Consider the following 20,689-nt stretch of genomic DNA (forward strand, 5'->3'; position numbering starts at 1 on the left):
AAACCCCAAACACGAGAGGTATTAGAAACTAGTACCGTGTAAACTAGTACTTAGTATCGTGCTTGTGCTGGAGGTTGAGAAGATGAAAGAAGATATTTGTTGACATTAGACTTGAACTTCTGTAGACTGTAATTTTCAGGAAATACGTATGAAGGAAGGTTGAAGTTAGACAGTAAATGGATGTTGGCTGGTGGCAGCACATGTTCGGACTGTTTTGAAAGAGACAGCAGGAATTACAGAAGCCAATTCAGAAGAACAGTACCCATGGAAGAATCTGCAGAAAAGGCATGCAGCAGAAACAGTACATCTATGAGTGGAGTGACTCTGTTAGAGATGAGTCATTAATTAACCTAACTGCCCTCTTCTGAATGGAATCTAGAAGCCTGAGAGAGGTTTTGGGGGCACCACACCAGATGTAGGAACAATATTCCATGGTAGGGCGAATTTGTGATTTGTACAGAGTGAACAGCTGTTTAGAAGAAAAGTAACGCCAAGAGTAAAAGAGAAAACCAAGTTTTTTAGATGCAGAGGAAGCAATGTTTGTAATGTGCTTGTGCCAAGAGAGAGAGATATATCATTTTGCCTAGAAAAGTGTCACCAAAGATAAGCACAGGAGCACAAGAATCCTTTTAGTGAGATATAAGACAAGACTGAGTTTTAGAAGGATTGAAATCAACTGAGTTGTCTTTGCCCCACTGAAAAATTACTTGGAGATCAGCATTTAAGGAATTGTTAGCGGATATTCGAGAAGTTGAAACTGATTGAGCAGGGCAAATTTTCTCAAAATGGAAAGTGGAATGCAATGTGCTATCATCGGCAAAACTATGGATAGGATTTCCAGTCAATGGAAGAAGGTCATTAATATACAAGAGGAAAAGAGTGGGGGGGGGAAAGAACTAAACCTTGGGGGACAACCAGCATTAGTGGAGAAGTTAAAAGCACAGAGCCATCTACCATCACCCTCAGTGAGCGATCAGAGAGAAAACTCGATAACCAATTACAAAAAACAGTTGGCAAACCATGAGATGGAAGCTTGTTTAGAAGACCTTTATGCCAAACACGATCGAAAGCCTTTGAGATGTCAAGAGAAACTGCTTGTGGCTCACCAAACTTTTCCATTGAATTTGTCCATAAATGGGTAACATAAGCCAAAATATCACCAGTGGATCGACACTGATGGAATTCATACTGGCAATCGCTGATCAGACGGAAGGTTTCTAGGTAGTTTAAGAGTTGGCTGTTAATTGATTTCTCCATTACTTTAGAAAGAGTAGAAGTAATTGCAATGGGATGATAATTGGATGGGAGGGATTTGTCACCCTTTTTAGGAACTGGCTGGATATGAGCAAATTTCCAAGCAGAAGGAAAAGCACCTTTGGAATAAGAAAGTGTAAAAAGCTGGCAAAGAACAGGAGTAAGTTCAGGAGCACAGATTTTGAGAACAAGTGGAGAAATACTATCAGGACCTGAAGCTGTCTTAGCATCAGGATTTGTCAAAATCCTTTTGATGGAAGACCACAGGAGGCATTGAATGGAGCGTGTTGGGAATGGCGGGAGGTGTTTTACCGAGATCATTAAAACATATTAGAAGAAAAATGGGATGCTAGCCGGTCAGCTTTATTCTCGGCCAAAAACAGAACCATCTGGTTTTTACAACAGAAGCCAACAATGAAGTGACTACAGAACCATCTGGTTTTGACAGAGATGGGCAAAAGTTGCAGCCAATAGCTTTGGCAAGGGTCCAGAATGCTCAGCTACCATTAGGGCAAGAAGCAAGTTTTCTACTCTTAGCCTGTTCAAAATCTAGTTTGGACTGATTAATAACTGCTTTACAATTCTTACAAGCTTTGGTGTGGGCAGAAAATGAAACTGAAGAACTGGAAATAAGTCAATTACGATATGCAACATTCTTCTTTTGAACAGCCTAATCACATTTATTGGAAAACCAAGGTTTAGATAAAGGATGAGATTTTAAAGTGGAGTGTGGAATAGATGATTCCATTCCTACAAGAATAATTTACTATACTTCTAGCATTGGTATACATGCAAGCATACATGCTCCTATGCCTATTCCTTGTTACCCTAACACATCCCATATACCCAACTATTCCATGATGACTGCCATCCGTCCCTGAAACCCCCAACACCCCTCGCTCCAGGTCGCTTCTTATTCTAATAGAAGTTGTGCAAGAATCACCTTCACCTCTGCCTGCGGTTACTGTTAAACTATTAGTCTTTGTATCCCCCCAAACTAGCAGTTTTCCGACCCACCTAACACTGCCTCGATAGCATCAGCAAATATTCTTGCACCCTTTCTATTTAAGTGTATCCCATCCCTGTAGAAGCAATCTCTCCTGTTAACAAGTACAGTCCAGGCTGAAAAAAATTCTACCCCTTGAGCCTTGCACAATCTTTCCAGGTCCGAATTGATCGAGAAGGCTCTCATCATGTACTCCCTCCTATCGTGTCTGGGCAGAATTGCAGACACTTTCAAATTCAACCCTATTTCACGGCTTTTTTTCAACAGTGACCTGTACTTGTTGAGTAATTCCGCCGGTCTCCTACTCTTAATATCATTAGTGCCAACGTGTACAACTATATCACCTTTTGTGCCCTTGAAAGATGATATCCGCTCTACAACGTCATCAACCTTTGCCCCTGGCAGACATACCCTGGTCCTGTTCCACCTGACACGATCTGAGCAAAATGTTGACATCAGGAGTTTTGAAACAGTAATCCGACCAAGGAAAAGAAGAAAAGAAATCTCGCAGGTCATTCCATTTTGCATTCTTGTAATGCCAACAATACAAGGTTAGGAATAACCATGAGATAAAGGCTCCATTGGAGAAGAGACAATCACCAATTATATAAAAAACTGTCAATTTTCAAATCACAAATTTAATTATACTACCTTTATATCATCTTCAGTAACATATCCCACTTGAATCATCCACCAAGGATCTATTGACACATTAATAACTGGTTTTAATGGCAATAACTCTCTTATAGATTTTCTTCTTACTCCAAAAAATTTCTGTAACATTTAAAAATATTAAAAATCAGTAAATTTTAAAAAAAGCATTCATTGAGAACATGCAACTATCTGCTTTGTGTATGTTAATATTTCAAAGATTTAAATATTTCAGAAAGATCTGTTAATCTTTTTCTATTTATCATAAATTTGTTAAAGGTGGAACAAGTGTGTGGTTGCAGAGGGAGATTATATCAAAATAAACAGTTGTCTTGGAATAAAATTAATCTTTTGTAACATTCAAACTTTTTGATCAAATCTTATAAAATAATATACATTAAAATGTGCTTTAGCTTTATATTTATGTTCTAAGGTGTATGAAATTTACAGTTCTTGTGTTAACTTAGTTCATGGGTTCTGTAATTTTTAAGGGATAACAAAGGTGCAGAGGTCTTATATTCTTTTATTTGCAAATAACAAAGCAGCCATGACTGTTTTTCTTTCATTCTATGAGGAAAAGGACTGTATTCAATTCCTGCTGGCCAAAGGGTGGATAACAAGGGGTGGAGGGAAAGGGAGAGATGAGCTTTTTTCATACTGTGTAGTTAACCTAATTTTTTTTTCTGGAAACAGATCAGTTGACCAAGACACAAAATGCATATATAACTCATTGAAGGGCATAATGAATAAAATAAACAGCTTTTTTTTTTTGTCAAAATTTTATTAACATGGTTTAAGAGTATACTTAGATTTTTCAAAATCAAGAACAAGTTGAGGTAGGCCTTATAAGAAAATTGTAATGTGATTAATGAGATATCATTTGATTTCATTAATGTAAAACATTTTGCAACTGAATGGAAAATTCAACACAGAACAATTTTTTCAAGTTGTTTCTTGAAGTTAAATAAAATTATTTTACTATTTTAGCTTGTTCTTGAGCAGGATACTTCTAGTACTAAGTGTTAAAAGCCTGCCTTTGTACATTATGTATATATAATTTGAGTTTTTATGCCAGAATTTTGTGTTTCTGATGATGTTTTCTCTTAATTATTTTTATTATGGGTCAGTCTTTGGATGCTAGCAAGCCTAACCTGACCTATAGTTATGAATTAAAAGTCAGCCAAGTTGTCAATTCAGTAGTGCAGCAGTACATGCATTTGAGCTGACTGTGGTTCCATTTTTAACTGTAAAAATACAGTTAGTAATTATATTCATATTTTTGTATAAAACAGAGCATTATATTCATAAAACTATCATTTTCATTAAACAACTCAACAGTGGAAGAAGTGAATAAACTATTCAACATCAATTCTTCCTAAACCTGTCTCATTTCACCTATACTGACCTTTCATAATAACAAGATTTCTGGGTAAGATCAAAATTCTCAACTCTGAATAAAATAATTCTAAGCTTTCTAAACCTATTGGCAATAGCATGAAATCACATACAAGATATTACTAGCTTGTCTTCTCTCTCTCTACAACAATGTTCCTTTTAATGTATTTTTTAAAAACTGCAAAGTACATAAAATTATGGCAAAATGTTCCTCCAGCTTCTCAATTCTCAATATATCCAAAATAATATAGGTTTCAAGACACGTTATTTTGGATAGATTGCAAATTTTGCAGTAGCTTCTTTTTTGTTTGGAACACCATAACAAAAATAAACATAAAAATGAACCAATCTAATAAAGGAAAATAAGAATTCTAAAATAAAAATTTCAGCTTTATGCAGCAATATAATCATGTAATTAAATTTTACCTTTGAAGATCTGCATTGGTTCATAAGGTCTATATACTGATTTCTTCCTATTCCCAAAAGTCTAAGGCCTAAAATAAAATTTTACAATGTTTATTTTATGTACATTTTTACTAACAATGTGTAGCTATAATTAAACTTTAAATTTTTAATTGAAGTTAATGCAGGAAATTATCGTTAAAATCCTTAAATTAAAAATTATCTAGTAAAATAAATAAATATTAAATTCAATATCTTGTTAAGGAATAATGCATTAATGAGTTGATAAACATAGTAAGTTCAGGATAAATGATTCAAGCTATGAAAGCTATAAAATGTCATTGATCTTGTATTGTAGTGGCACTTTGCCACAAGTTACCTTGGTATTAGAAATCAGAACATTGCAGCAAAGTGTCTAAGACCTGCAAATTAACAAACTGTTTAAAACTACAATCTTTAATCATTCTAAAAACTGGTATTCCCTTTGATCAAATAATGCTAACATTTTTATTAAAAATTTATACAATATTAAAGATTACATTCCTTCAAAGCAATACAATAACTCTTTAACTGGTAAGCAGATACTTTGCACCTAGCTTCTGATTTCAGTATCAAATAATTAAGCTACATAAGGGGGGGGGGGACAGACCTACTGTAGTTCACACCCAATATCCACTCCTCACTTTCTTATGGTATAACCTTTTAGTAGGGGGACAGTTATACAAGTATTTGCCAAATTAAGCTAGAAAACAAGCTTATATAGCATCGGCCAAAAAAACAAAAAACTTTTGCCCCACTTTATTATCTAAATTCTTAAAATTTGTTCAAATTTACTGCCACCAACAACACTAGATGGAAATTTATTCCAATAATCAATTACTCTATGGCTTAAGACAAACATTTCTGCATATGTATTCTACAACTGTCCGTTTTTAAATTTAAATTTATGCCCACTTGTGTATTACCTGAGACAGAATCCTCTCACTCTTACACACACATTTTCATTAAGTCATTTTACTCAACCCTTTCAAAACCTTATATACCCAAATTAGGTCTCTACACATATACCTAGTATCCAGATGTTACAACTAAAAGAACAAGTCTGGTATGAATAACCTTTTTTGCCCCACCTAATTTTCCAAAAAGAGAGAGAGAGAGAGAGGCTGTTGCTCTTCTCTGAATCCTTACCAACAGATCTACATTCTTCCTGAAATGAGATTTGCTGTGTGCAGTATTCAAGCTGTGGATTTATATCAGACAATGAGCTCTTTTTCAATGTTGGCTTTTTCTGTATGTCACTGATGGGACCCCATTAGGGTCCTGTCAGTGACATACAGAATTTATGCACTGCTCAGAAACTTTATGTCAGATTATACCATACAAGTTATTCTAGAATTACTGCAACCCATATGCAGTACCTCACATTTATCAACAACAAACCTCAACTGTCATTTTTCAACTGACTGAATAGGTTACCTAGATCTTGTTGAAGTAGCATACTGTGATTAATATCATTAACCTCCTGCACATCTTTGTAATTATTATATGCAAACTTAAAAACATTACACTTGAAATACCATCATCATTATCAAATGAAGGAGTTGGTTTACGTATGGGTAGTGCACACATCATTTTTACTACCAAGGTAGTTATAATGCATCGTATTAATCATATCTCATATTGTGAATACCTTCACAATGAGTTGCCATTGTTTTGCACTACCTCGAATAAGTAACACTTCAACTATGGGGAAGACTATTGTTACTTATTCTCGGTGAACAATTTGATCCTTAATAAATATCAAAAATGGTAAGGGGCCCAGTGCAAAACCTCATGATACCCCACATTCATAACATCAATCCATGAAGAGAAGTGATCATTACTTAAATAAACTAAATAAATGCTTTGGTCATTAATAACCATTCTCTGTCCATCAACTGTGACCAAAAATATCTTCTTATCTCAATTGACTTTGGGGGTGACATTCAATGCCCTCTGGTTGCCAACTTAATCATACCTTTATCCACATAGTAACCTTTCCCTAATGCTAAATTCTCCAATTTGTAGAGCAATTGTTCATGTGGGATTGTATAAGTTATTTATTGCATTTAGTTCTTTTGTGACAGGCTCATAGCAACTAATCAGACTAGCTGGGCATGATCTCACATTAACAAACCCATGCTGTGACTGATTTATAGCCTTGTTTCTATCTAGGAATCTCATATTACTTCTTTAACTGCGGATATTATAATTTTCCTTTTCACAGAAGCCAAACCTACAAGTCTGAAATTACTCACTTTCGCTCTTTGAATCACCTCTACGAATAGAAGAGGTATCTGCAAATCTCAATTTATAGGGACTTCTCCTGAATCCAAGGAAGCTCTCATTTTTATAACTAAAGTTTTGATTAAATCTTTTGCTGCTTCTTTTAATATAACTGGATATTTTGTTACATCATAATCGGATAGGTTCCATCAGCATCGGACCCCTTTTTACTTTTAGCTGCAACAAATTCTCTTCCAGTTTTCTTTTAGTTATCATAAAATCATTTAGTTTAACTTCCTGTCAGTATTAGATAGACTTGTGGTATCTCTCAATAAGGTTTTTTTTAGCATGTCTGCAGACGTAAATCAGCAACCTCTATAGGATCACCACTACTTTACTCCTGCAAGATACACACACTGAGCCTATAATTTGCCATTATACTGCCAGTAGCCTATTTGAAATTGTATGAAAGGCAAAACATTTTCATGATTTCCTGCATCTGGCTTTCATCTGATATCAAATAGGTTAGTCTAAATTTGTTTAGATTGTAACTTATTTGGTTACAATCAAAAATTATAATTTTGTACATTTTAATTTTTTTAATTAATGAGATCCACTCTTTTGTAGAACAATTTGATAATAATAACAAGTAATTCCATTTTATCTCCCACAAAATATCACTTGTTATAACCTTTGACTTTATATTCATTCAACCCCTGAAAAATCTGGAATTGAACTTTATTAAAAATGAATACAGAATTTAATTTAAAAAAAGTTTAAAATGTGCTGGAAGTATCCACCTTATAGATAGACATTCACTCCTTTTAGGGCATTTGATGCAACCTTGCAAAAAATATGTTCATCAATTGTGCAAATAAAGCTCCCAATGTTTGGATATTACTAAATTTTGCCTGAAATTGCAAAATTTATTGATATGCAAAATAATGTTTCAAAATAAACAAACATATTCTTCTGAATAAAATCAAAGTTAGAATTGTACCAATAATTACTGTACAGCAAAAATTTTTCATTTCTATTAGAAAGAATCATATATAATGCCTTAAATAAAAAATATTTAGTCATCATACTATCTTTAGTGTTATCTCAACCACGATGTCTACTTTATTGTTGATATATATTTGTACTTATTGGTTGGTTAAAAGAAAAATATTGATAAAAGTACACAATTTAGAAAAACGCAAAAATAAATATTTTTAAATCTGCTCTATAAGCTTAGTAAAAATGCATTCCTGTTGTAAATAGTTTTGTTTATAAAGAGTCTGACTAGTTTGTAATGTACATAATTGGAGTTTTAGAAAGTGGTCACTGTGAAAGTGCCACATAAGCAAACATACCCATGTCAATGCTATGGAACACTAGTGTTTTCTTTCAGAAACAGAGAAAGAGGATTAGGCTTACAGAGTGATAAGCACTAATCTATGTAAGCAAAAACATTGTTTACATTTACAGTTCTGTACTCTAATCGTGCAAGCTGTAAAAAAAAGTAGTAGAAAATAAAATTAAAAAAATTTAATAATAATTCTTCCAGACACTAAGTTTTGACTAAAATATTATTTGTTTGCTATACAGTAATAGCATTAGTAGTGGAAAATTATGCAAAACTAAAAAAATAAAAAACAAGCTTCCCATATCACCTCTCCATCTGCACTAAACTGTGTCTAGTTCTCTCTTAAATTAGGCACCTCCGTAGCCAGGTGGACAGGAGCAGCAGTGCGTAGCACGCTTCTTGATTAGAACGGAGTTCAAGCCCATGACCACCAAATATGGAGGATGTGGAAAGGTCAGGGAATGACCACCGCATATCCCCAGAGCAATATGACCTTAGTTGCTAATGCTCCTAAAAACCAAATAACAACAACAACTCTTAAATTTATTCAAACTACCCAATTCTACAATACCAGATGGAAGTTTGTTTCAACAATCAACTACCCACTGGCTGAAGGCAAACTTCATACATCTATCCTGCAATCATTCTTCCTCAATTTTTTGAATTTATGCCACCGCATGTGTAGTCTGAGCAAGAGGAAGGATACCAACAGCACTGAGTTTGGTCAATCCATTCAAAGCCTTAAACACCTGAATCAGATCTCCTCACAGGTACCTAGTCTTCAGATGCTGCAATTTGCAGAACCTGAAGTCTTTCCTGGAGAGCACACAATTTTGTTCCTCTCACTAATCTCACTAATCCTTCTCTACACCCATTCCAACAGATCTGCATCCTTCCTAAAATGGGACATCAGACCTGTATGCAGTACTGAAGATGTGGCCTAACCATTGCCTTGTACAATGGGATTATCACCTTTTTTATTCCTGCTGGCAAAATTGCTGTATATCATTGATAAAACCCCATGAGTTGTCCTGGAAACCTGTCTCCACTACTCACAGGACTTCATATCTGACCGTACAATTACTTCCTGGTCGCTTTCATTTTACACTATGTTCAGTGAAGTACTACACAGATAGCATGTTACTCTGGGATTACGGCTACCCATATACAGTCAATGTTAAAGTTCAATTGTTATTTCTCAGCCCATCTGCCTAATTTTTCTAAATCTTGTTGCAGTAGTATATCATCATTGCTCTCATTAACCACCCTGCCAACCTTTGTATCATCTGCAAACTTTGACATTAAGCCTGATATAACCTTCACTAATAACAGTCACAAAGAGCAGTGGCCACTGATAACCACTATCTGTCTTCTCCCATTCAACTATTCCTTTAACTTGCCCTTAATCCCACCCAGTAACTTCCCTTTAATTCCACACTGCCCCAATTTGTACAGCAGTCTTTTATGTGCAACAGTATCAAAAGACTTTCCAAAATTGAAATAAATATCAAATTTTTTTTTTTGCATCCAGTTCCTTTGTTACTGTGTCATAGTATCCAATCAGACTAGTCAAAGAAGTCTGCCTCTTAAAAAATTCTGCAACTGCAATATAATTGCATTCCTGTCTAAATGATCCTGCATTACTTCTATAACCCGGACTCCATTATTTTCCCTGGAACCAGAGTCAAACTAACAAGTCTGTAATTACTCATGTTGCCCTTTGATCTCCTATGTGAATTGAAAATATATTTGCACATCTCCAGTCCATAGGGACTTCCTCTGAATCCAAGGATGCTCTCATAATTATGGCTAAAAGTTTGCTTACCTTCATTGCTGCCTTCCTTAATATAATTGGATAGATACTATCCAGACCAGGCATTTTTTTTTTTTTTTTTTTTTATATATATATATTTAGCTTCAACAATTTCTCTTCCACTTTGCTCTCAGCACAAAATCATTCAGCTTTTTAGAAAATTATACTTCTGGTATTCTGACCCCTAAAAATTCCTCAGGTATGGATGCACATGCAAAACACCAATTCAAGTTGTCAGAAGCCTGGACCAAATCATCAACAGTTAAACCATTCAAATCTAATGGATTGATGTTATTCATCCCTTTCCTACTAGTTTTTATATAAGTAAAGAAGTCCTTGCTACTTTTTTTTGCATTCTTTCCAGAGACTTCTCATAATCTGCCTTGGCTTGTCTAACTTCCTTTGCAACTTGACTGTATGTAGGTTTCTGTACCCAAAGTATTTTTCTTTTCTGCCACAAGTCTCATCAGTGCATCTGATATCCTTTCAGATCCTCTCTTAGTTGGTATAAAAAGCCTAGTAGGTTCTACAAGTACTTCCCTGAATGCTTCCCATTTAGAACCTCCTGCTGGTAACATCAATCATTGGTATAATTAATAGATTTTAAAACTATCTGAGATCATAGTCACTTTTATGAAAGCACACCCTCTCTTTGCCTTTGACAGTAGTTACATCTCTAAGTAAATCCCACATCAATATCCTATAATCACTGCCATCTAGTGGGTTTTTTATCTGCAGATTTTTAATGCATGAAGAATTTTTGCTTATAATCAGGTCATGGGTATTGCATTGTCTTGTTGCCTTTCTCACATGCTGGTGTAGAAAACAGTCATCCAATAAATCCACAAAAGCCTTGTTATTGTGTGTGACCAACAACAACACAAGTTCCAGTCAATATCTGAAAAGTTAAAAAGCCCCCTTAAAAAACAATCTAATTCACTGGCCAACTCTATCTGTCTATACAGTTGTGTGTCATACTCTTCACAGTCATTAGGCCTATAACACATTCCTACTCTCATTTTTGTTTTCCAAGTGCTAATGTCACACCAAACTGACTCAACATGGGTCACACAACCAGTAGTAGTAATGGAGGCATGTGATGCAAGAAAGAAAGCATATGAGCTTATATAGCATCAGCAAAAAAAAAAAAAAAAAAAAAAACCGACTTCACACATCCATTCCCTCTAAACATTTGTCCAGTTCCTCCTTGAATTTATTTACGCTATCAACTTCCACAACAACAGATGGAAGTTTGTTCCAGCAATTAACCACCCACTGGCTAAAGGCCAATTTCCACATATCTATTTGACAATTGTCTTTCCTCAATTTCAGTTTATGACCCCTCAGGTTTGTAATCTGAGCAAGAGGAAGAATCCCGTCAGCATTGAGCCTGCCCAATCCATTCAAGACCTTATACATCTCAATCAGATCACCCCGCAGGTTCCAAGTCTCCAGACGATGCAATTTTCAGAACTTGAGCCTTTCTTTGTAAGAGCACCCCTTTGTTTAACTCACAAGTCTTGTTGCCCTTCTCTGTACTTGTTCTAGCAACTTTACGTCCTTCCTAAAATGAGGCCTCCAGCCCTGTATGCAGTACTCAAGGTGTAGCCTGACCATTGCCTTATACAAAAGGATAATCACCTCCTTATCCCTGCTAGCAAAACTCCTGTATATCACTGACAAGACCCTATGAGCTACTCTGGCAGCCTGTCTGCACTGTTCAGAAAACTTCATATCTGACTGCACAATTACCCATCAGCCCATCTACCCAAATTTTCTAGATCCTGTTGCAGTAGCAAACTGCCATTACTGTCATTAACAACCCTGCAAGCCTTTGTATTATCTGAAAACTTCGACATTAACCATGATATACCTTCATCAATACCATTGATAAATATACAAAACAATAGTGGGCCCAACACCAAACCCTGTGGGACTCCACTAAAACATTAGTCCACGAAGAACAAAATCCACTGATTACCACTCTGTCTTCTCCCACTCAACCACCCTTTTATCCATTGTAGCAACTTACCCATAATACCATACTGCTCCAATTTGTACAGTAAGTTTCCATGCACAACAGTGTCAAAAGCTTTCCTGAAATTCAAGTATATGATATCAAAATTATTTTTTGCATCTAGTTCCTTTGTAACCACATCATAGTAATGAATCAAATTTGTCAGACAAGCCTTTCCCTTAACAAACCCATGCAGTATCTGAATTATTGCTAGTCTTGTCTAGATGATCCTGCAATGCATCTTTAACCAGTGACTCCATTATTTTCTCCGCAATGGAAGTTAAATTAACTGGTCTGTAATTACTCGTATCACCCTTAGATCCCCCTTTGTGAATTGGGGATACCTTTGCACATCTACAGTCCAAGGATGCTCTCATAATTATGGCTGAGGGTTTGCTTACTTCCTTTGTTGCCTCCTTTAATATAACCAGATAGATCCCATCAACTCCAGGTATCTTTCTTATCTTTTCCTTCGACAATTTCTCCTTCACTTTGCTCTCAGTTATTACAAAATCAATTAGCTCCCTGTTAGAGTTAAATAAGCTCTGTTCTCCACTTCCCTATAGAATTCCTCATGTGTGAATGTAGATGCAAAATACTTATCCGGTTTGGCAGCTATCTGAGCAGGAATATCTCTACTGTCAAACCATTGATATCAAGTAGACCAAACTGATTCATCCCCTTCCTTTTAGAGTTTATTTAAGTAAAGAAGTCTTTCCTGTTTTCCTTGCATCTTTGCCAAAGATTTCTCATAATCTGCCTTTGATTGCCTAACCTCCTTTATGACTTGATTACACACTAGCTTATATCTATCATACACTTCTGTGTCACCTGATAATTTATATGCATCCCATGCATTTTTCTTCTCTGCCATGAGTCTCATTAGTTCATTTGACATCCATTTGTGCCTAAACCTTGAACAGTATTTTTTTATCTGTAGGAATCTTGAGGAATACAGTCTTATTTTCTGTAAGTACCTTTAAATAGTTTATAATTTTACAATAATGTAATCACATTAAATGAGCATTCTTCCTATTATTACAAGTAATAGTGCACTTAAATCAAACTTACAATCAGCTGCTGTAAAATTAGGAAGAGCATCATAACTTTTCTCTTGTTCCATGAGATCCTAAAAAAAAGGTAGAGTAGATTTTTAGATGTACTGTACATCAGCATTTACTCATGACATAAATTATTAACTAAACTAATAAGCAAAAGCAAGCAAAGGCATAGCAAATGAAATTAAATTAACAGTGACAAAAATTAATTACAAACTGAAAATGAAGCTAAAGGAAACAGCACAAAATGACAGCCAGCAGCGATAAATAATGCAAAATGATTGTGACAAGTTATGTTTGTGACAAAGTGAAACAGGCAGAGATTAGGTTCATCCTTTAGAGATTTGAGTATCATCTAATATTAACATTTCATTCATGATCAAAAAACAGCTAGTGATACTACTAAGGTACAGTTGGTTCGAGGTGACGAATAAACTGTGTATCTCGCTCACAGCATATATGCAGCTCTGCTTCTAGAAAAATCCAGAATATTTTTCTGAAAAAATTTGATCATTAAGATGCAAAAATATAACAAGGTAAAATGATATAAGTTAACAGTGGTAATAAGTAACCAATATCACATAAAAAATACCTAAGAGAGGGGACAGGAGGGAGATATATATATATAGAAAGAGAATTTAAAGCAGGGCATGCACATTAGTTGGATTTTGTTGATACATGATGGAAAAGCATTGTTACAAAATGTTATACATATGAGTGAAATGCATAGATGAAACTAAAATGTGCATTAACTCAAATGAAAGCCCCTTAGTAATCTGAAGTCACAGCCAAAGAATGAATAGTGGCACCACAGAACAAATACTCTATGAATAGAAGGCTTAGATGTATTTCAAATGAAATAGTTTGTAGTCATGGTTAAGTATGAATATCATTACTATGAGAATACATGATAAGAACTGTTTTTTGATGAGTACTAATGAAGGCATTTGCAGTCATGGCTAAGCAAAAGTGGAATAAGAATAAAACAAATAAGAGAGAGGAAAGGAAGTATGAAGAAGAGTGAAATTGGGTAAAAGTGTGTGAACTTACAGTTTGAAGTTGCATTATGTGGTAGCCCTTCCTTCTCCAGCAAAACAAGGAAATAGGTTAACGGAAAACCTTTATTGTTATCCTCAATAATGGCAGTAACACTCAACCCAGTTAAGTGAAAACAGAACATAACTATACAAATTATTTTTCCCCCTCACCTTTTCCCATTACATATATGGGGGTCAGCATTTTTATTGTTTTGGCATTCAATTTTTACGGCCGGATGCGCTTCCTGACGCCAACCCACACCCTTTATCCAAGCCGGGGATATGCGGTGGTCATTCCCTGACCTTCCGCATCCTCCGTATTTAGTGGTCACGGGCTCGAACCCCGATCTAATCAAGAAGCATGTGTTACGCACTACTGCTCCTGCCCACCTGGCTACGGAGACGCCATAACTATACATAATACACTCTGAAATTAATGGCAAAATGATTCAGGGATGAAAGAGAGGGAAGGTAAAATGACGCAAGGATGCAGGAGAGGGACCTATCAGTGGCATGCATACCCAAGTTCATTTAAGCACAGGAATAGCATGTATGAAAAGGCATAGTATAATCACTACCTTGCATACTTGCCTGCAGTTTAACCCAAAAAAAAAGAAGAAATGTCAAAGACAGAAATTTCTGAGACTTTCAATGACACAAAAATGAATATTTATTAAGAATATCTGAACGATCATTCAGAAAACATTTTCCTAGATTCTGTATTTTAAACTGAAAATATGACTGACTTCTTTAACCCTTTCTGCAGCATATAGATAGATTTACAATTTCACATGTCGGTTCTGAGAAGTATATGCATAGATTTACATTTTGGCAGTCACTTCAAACGTGTCCATTAAAATACGAATTATCTTGAAATTTTCTGGAATATACTGCCATTAATTATCTATGTTTCCAACTAATGATAGACACAGTTTATAACACATGGCAGCACAAAAATACTTCCAATATTGGAGAGGGAACTGCTTCTTTTGATCTCAGTTGTCCAACTTGGGCTAACAAAAGCCAAAACTGAATAATTTGTGGAAGTGGATTGAAAATTTGATATAAGCCAAATCAAGTAATACACAAACAGATGTAGAGGATAATTACAGCATCAAAAAAGTAATAATGGATTTTTATTTAAAAATCTAAGATTTTTTTTTCTTAAAAATTTTTAAAATTTTCTGATTTGCATTTGATAATTTGGGCAATAAAATAATAATAATAAGGCAAACAAGTCAAAATAAGAAAACATTAACATTCTGCAAGATGTGCAGAGTTTTCATTTTTAAAAAAATTTCAAAATCCATGAAATAACTCATTACACATGCCTGCCATCAAAAATTCGATGTGAGGATTCCATCCACATGCAGCAAAATCACTGTTGAACAGCTTAAGGACGAATACCTTTACAAATGAATACTAACTATTAAAAACACCTATTAACTAAAGTAAAATATTTTAATGGAATTTACATAGCCTACATCTGCTTTAACTTCTAAAAGTTGAACATTTACCTGCATAATGGAAATGTAGTACTGGAATGGAGTAATTCTCATTCCTGTGACGATGAAATCAGACAGGTGATAAGGATACAGCATAAGATGATCTCGACTATATCGCAAGAGCTCTTCATAATAATTCCTCTCATCTTTTTTTATATGACGAACTTAAAATAAAAATAAACTTTTAAGGAAAAGAATGGATTTGAAAGTCTATATCCTATTTAATATAACGTTCATTGCTATTAGTCAACTTTTATATTATAAAAGTACAGTAATACCCTGACTTACGTGAACTCAAAGTTACACAGTTCTTGATTTTTTCGTTTAGTGTATATCTAAAATTAGCTTACGAGTGATTTGGAAGTCAAATCATAAAGCTTGGGTGACAGTTTCCGTTTTTGAGGACTGGTTTGGTCAGCACTTCATACCCGAAGTCGAACGTTATTGCAAGTCTAAACAGATTCCATTTAAAGTGATGCTTCTTATTGACAATGCACCCAGTCACCCTCCTGCCACCCTAATTAATTTCGACCCACATGTGAAAGTTGTGTTTTTGCCTCCAAACACAACCAGCTTGCTTCAAACGATGGACCGGCGCCTCCATAGCCAGGTGGGCAGGAGCAGCAGCAGTGCGTAGCACACGCTTCTTGATTAGACCGGGGTTCGAGCCCGTGACCACCAAATACGGAGGATGCGGAAAGGTCAGGGAATGACCACCGCATATCCCCAGAGAAATATGGCCTTAGTTGCTAATGCTCCTAAAAACCAAATAACAAACAACAACCGATGGACCAGGGAGTCATCAAAACATTCAAGGCTTACTACACGAGGCGTTCGTTTGCACATCTGAATGAAGCCACGAGACAAAATAGTGAGATATCTGTTAAAGACTTTTGGAAACAATTCAATGTTTTAGATACCGTAAGAATCACTGAAGAATCTTGGGATGAAATTCACAAAAAAATATTGAATGGTGTCTGGAAGAAACTTTGTCCATTTTTTTTTTCAAAAACGAGACGAAAACAATGCCAGTTTCTGGCATTGTTTTCAGTTTCTGGCATTGTATCACATGTCACTCATGTGATAGAAGAAGTTGTTAATCTTGCCAGGCAATTAGATTTGGAAGTCAATGGTGATGTTGTCAACGAGCTGTTGGATTCACATAGTCAGGAGCTGACAATGAATGAGCTCATAGAGATGCGTGAGCAAAACGCCACTGAAGTATCCGACACTTCAGACCCAGTTCCACCAGAAAAGCACATGACAATTGCAAGCTTGACAGAAGGTCTCAGCTCAATTGAAAAGGGCTTAAAAACTTTAGAAAACAGACTCTAACGAAGAACGCATTATAGCTACAAAGCAAGGAATAATAAAAATTATTAGCTTGCTACGAAGAAATTCTGCTTGAAAAAAAGAAGGCACAGTGTCGTCATACGAATTTGTTGATTTTATGAAGCCATCAACATTGAAATAACTTTTTTACGTAACTCATTTATTTTTTTAATACATATTTTGTATTAATATGTATAAAACTGTAATTTTATTAAATATTTTTCTTCTAAACTAGTGTTTTTGTTAGTCCTTGGTCCCAATTAAACAAAATTTATATGTATTTATATGCAACATTGTACCCTGACTTACACGAATCCGACTTAAGCGATTTTCGTCGAACCCACCTATCGCGTAACTTCGGGGTATTACTGTATAAGCAAATATTAGTGTATCATGGAAATTAAATCATACAAATAACTAGAGATTCTTCAAGCTTACTTTAATTCTGAAAAACAAATATATTTTGGTAAGAAATGCTACTATTTTTTAGATACCAACCAATGAGACAGTTCATTAACCACCAGGATTAAAATACCTTTTTTCAAAGGTTACTAGTATCTATTTTTAAATGGGTATAATTATCTCCTGGCGCATAATAGACTGACCGACCAACCAACCAACCAAGATTAAAGTGAAAGTGAGTAGACTATAAATGATAGAGAATTAGCTGACACCCATCTTTTGGGCTTTAACTTAAAATGAAGAAGGTAATTGTGGTTGCCAGTCCTGAAAATGTAAATATTAATACAGTAAAACGTCAGTTATCCAGAAGTCAGTTATCCGGAATAATTTGAAAGGCTGATCTTTCTTCTTTTTTTTTTTTTTTATTAATGGTAGTAAGCTCGGGTTATAGTGATCCCGTTTGCAAATTGACTTTTGATTATAATAAGCGAAAGATCGAGTTTACTACCCATTTATAACAGATTGTACAAACAAAAAGTGAAATAAACCGAAAATTGCAAATTGTTTTATGGTTGTGACCTCTAGAATTCTATGTGACCTTCAGAAATGTGCTTTAGAAAAATATCACAGAGACTACTGGGTTTTCTCGGAAACCATAACTGAATTTCAGATTAGTTTAGCTCCAGATTCGGTAAGAATAATATTGGCCTGAAACTATGCGTTTTATTATTTTTCTCAATTTTTTTATGGTAAAATGTGAATGAAAATAAAACACATAGTTTTAACATTGCAACAAAAAAAAATGGAAATTATTAATAGAATTAGAAAAGGTGAAAATTTAGGAAAACTCTCCAAGAGTTTAATGTGGGGACTTCAACAATTTATGACATGAAGAAAAATTCCAATGCTATAACAGAATTTGTGTCGATTATGGATAATGAAGGAGGATCTAGCAGGAAAACGACTATGTCAAAATCTGAAAGTACACTCACTTTATTTTTTGTTTTCTTCAAAGCGAAGTTTAGGTGAACCAGTGTCTGCCCAATGTTGTCTGAAAAAGCATTGGATTTTAATTGAAATTTAAGAGATAATGAAGATTTTAAGGCAAGCACAGGTTGGCTGAAAAACTTTAAACTGAGACAGTATACGTGAACTAGATATTCAAAGTGAGAAACTTTCTGCAGACGAATCGGCAGTGGTGTCCTTTAAAAGCAAGTCTGCTTTAGTTATAGCAAATTATGAGAAAGAAAAAACACTTATAATGTTGATGAGATAGGCTTATTATGGAAAGCATTACCGAGAAAATCCCTAGCCACTAAAAGAGAAATGCCTGCAACAAGTTTTAAGATTAGAAAAGAGCTAGTTACAATTGCTATTTGTGCAAATGCCACTGGGATGCACAGATTGTCCGTGCTCATTATAGGCAAGTCGAAAAAACCAAGAGAATTTAAAAATGTTTCTAATTTGTCTGTTTTGTATAATAATCATAAAAATGCCTGGATGGATGTTTCTGTTTTCCAATATTGGTTTATAATTTTTTTTAATTAATTAATCTTATTTAATTTAATCATAAGGTAAGATTAAATTTATTTAAGCTTACCGGAATCGTAATTGCACACATAGCAATTAAATTTATTTAATCTTACTGGAATTATAATAAGATTAAATAAGAAATAAGATTAAATTTACTTAATCTTACTGGAAAAGTTTTCCGGTTCGATTATCCGGAAAATTTGCTATCCAGAAGAGGTCTGACATCAATTATTCCGGATAACTGAGGCTCTACCGTATTAAGAAGGTCCCATATCATAACAGATTTATGGAGAGCCCCCACTTTCTTAAATTTTTCTGTTAATGTTTCTTAAATGTTTCTTTTTTTTAAATCTGGAATTCAAATCAAATCTCCCCACCTCCTTTGCCCACTAATGTTCTATGACTGATTTTTTATTTATTTTTTTTTTCAAATTAAGCTACGCTATTATATTGTGTCAGTTATAAATGGTACTTTAAGAGATCTACAATTTTCGAATTTTTTTTTCATTTCATAATACTATGAATTATGAAAAATTAATATTTTGTTTGGCATTTTGCAAATGCCAAGATCGGCAAAAGCATCTATCTTTCTTATTGGCAACTTCTGTTCCCACAAAACATGTGTGAGATGCCAGAAAAAACTGCCTAATCTTGCTGCAGAGCTTTGGTTTCACTGGCAAATATGAAAGCTGGGGGGGGGGGGGGAATACCACAACAGCCATTCATGTTGCATCTGCCAGATTTCACACTAATTTCACAATTAGTGACCTTAAATTCTAAAAATAAAGTAAAAACATTCTTCATTTTTATTTTTAATTCTTTATTTTATTATTAATGGCTTCTCTCATTTATTTTTGTTTGATATTTTGCAACTGAGTTTAGCATATCAATTAGTAGAATGCCGAATTCAATTCAGCAAAAAAGTTTTTTTTTTCTATAATAATTAAAACAAAAAATGTCTAATGAAAAAAAAAACGCCTTATAATTAAAACACAACATGATATCTCTGACTTCATGCAAGTGAATTTGTTTCATTTGGGTAATGGTGGGTTAAAAGGAATTACAAGAACTGCTTTCTTTCTGTGATAATAATACTATTAAAGCTCTAGCTATAATAGTTTTATCTTTTAATTCTATGAATTGCCTATATTTATTGAAGTATTTCACTTACAGCATGGTTCCTGATATCGCATTCCTGACGTCTATAGAAAATTTCACCAAGTTCATCTAGTGTTCCTTTAGATCAGTGGTGTCCAACCTATGGCCCACGAATAATTTTTATACGGCCTGCACGGCCATGAAAATGGCTACTTTGTTTGGATCAACGTGTTCGTGAGCAATATTTTTCAAAAGTAAGGTTTTTTTTAAAAAACAAAAGTAAGTCATATTTTTATAATTTTAATAAAATCAAAAAAAAAAAAAATCACTGGTACACATAAGTATTGGAAATGTGCATTTTTTATATATAGCCTAAAAATAAAAAATCAAATCTAACTTTGAATATGGCCCCTGTAAGGGAAAAGATCTCCCACTCAACCATCCCTTCATCCCCACAAATATATCACACATTTTCCCCATTCTGGCTTCAGATATCTGCAATTGAACAGCCTGTGCAATTTTTATACTCCATGAGGCAACATGTCATAACCCCATGTCACAGTTTTCTTTGCA

The 20,689-nt window shown here is 34.6% G+C and overlaps 1 protein-coding gene across 1 annotated transcript in view; it reads right to left on the reverse strand.

Annotated features, from left to right (window-relative positions):
* LOC150085447 (protein FAM91A1) overlaps window positions 1-20,689 on the reverse strand; it is a 211,016-nt gene that overhangs the window by 159,629 nt on the left and 30,698 nt on the right. The window contains exons 3-6 of the mRNA XM_090374568.1: window positions 15,764-15,915; window positions 13,223-13,280; window positions 4,733-4,800; window positions 2,912-3,034 (exon numbers count right to left, since the gene is read on the reverse strand). Of these exons, the coding sequence (XP_090230694.1) occupies window positions 2,912-3,034; window positions 4,733-4,800; window positions 13,223-13,280; window positions 15,764-15,915 (401 nt within the window). The remainder of the gene's footprint in view (window positions 1-2,911; window positions 3,035-4,732; window positions 4,801-13,222; window positions 13,281-15,763; window positions 15,916-20,689) is intronic.

Source organism: Mastigoproctus giganteus, chromosome 5 (genome assembly GCF_048544385.1).
Source record: "Mastigoproctus giganteus isolate SK-2022 chromosome 5, ASM4854438v1, whole genome shotgun sequence".
Taxonomy (NCBI): domain Eukaryota; kingdom Metazoa; phylum Arthropoda; class Arachnida; order Uropygi; family Thelyphonidae; genus Mastigoproctus; species Mastigoproctus giganteus.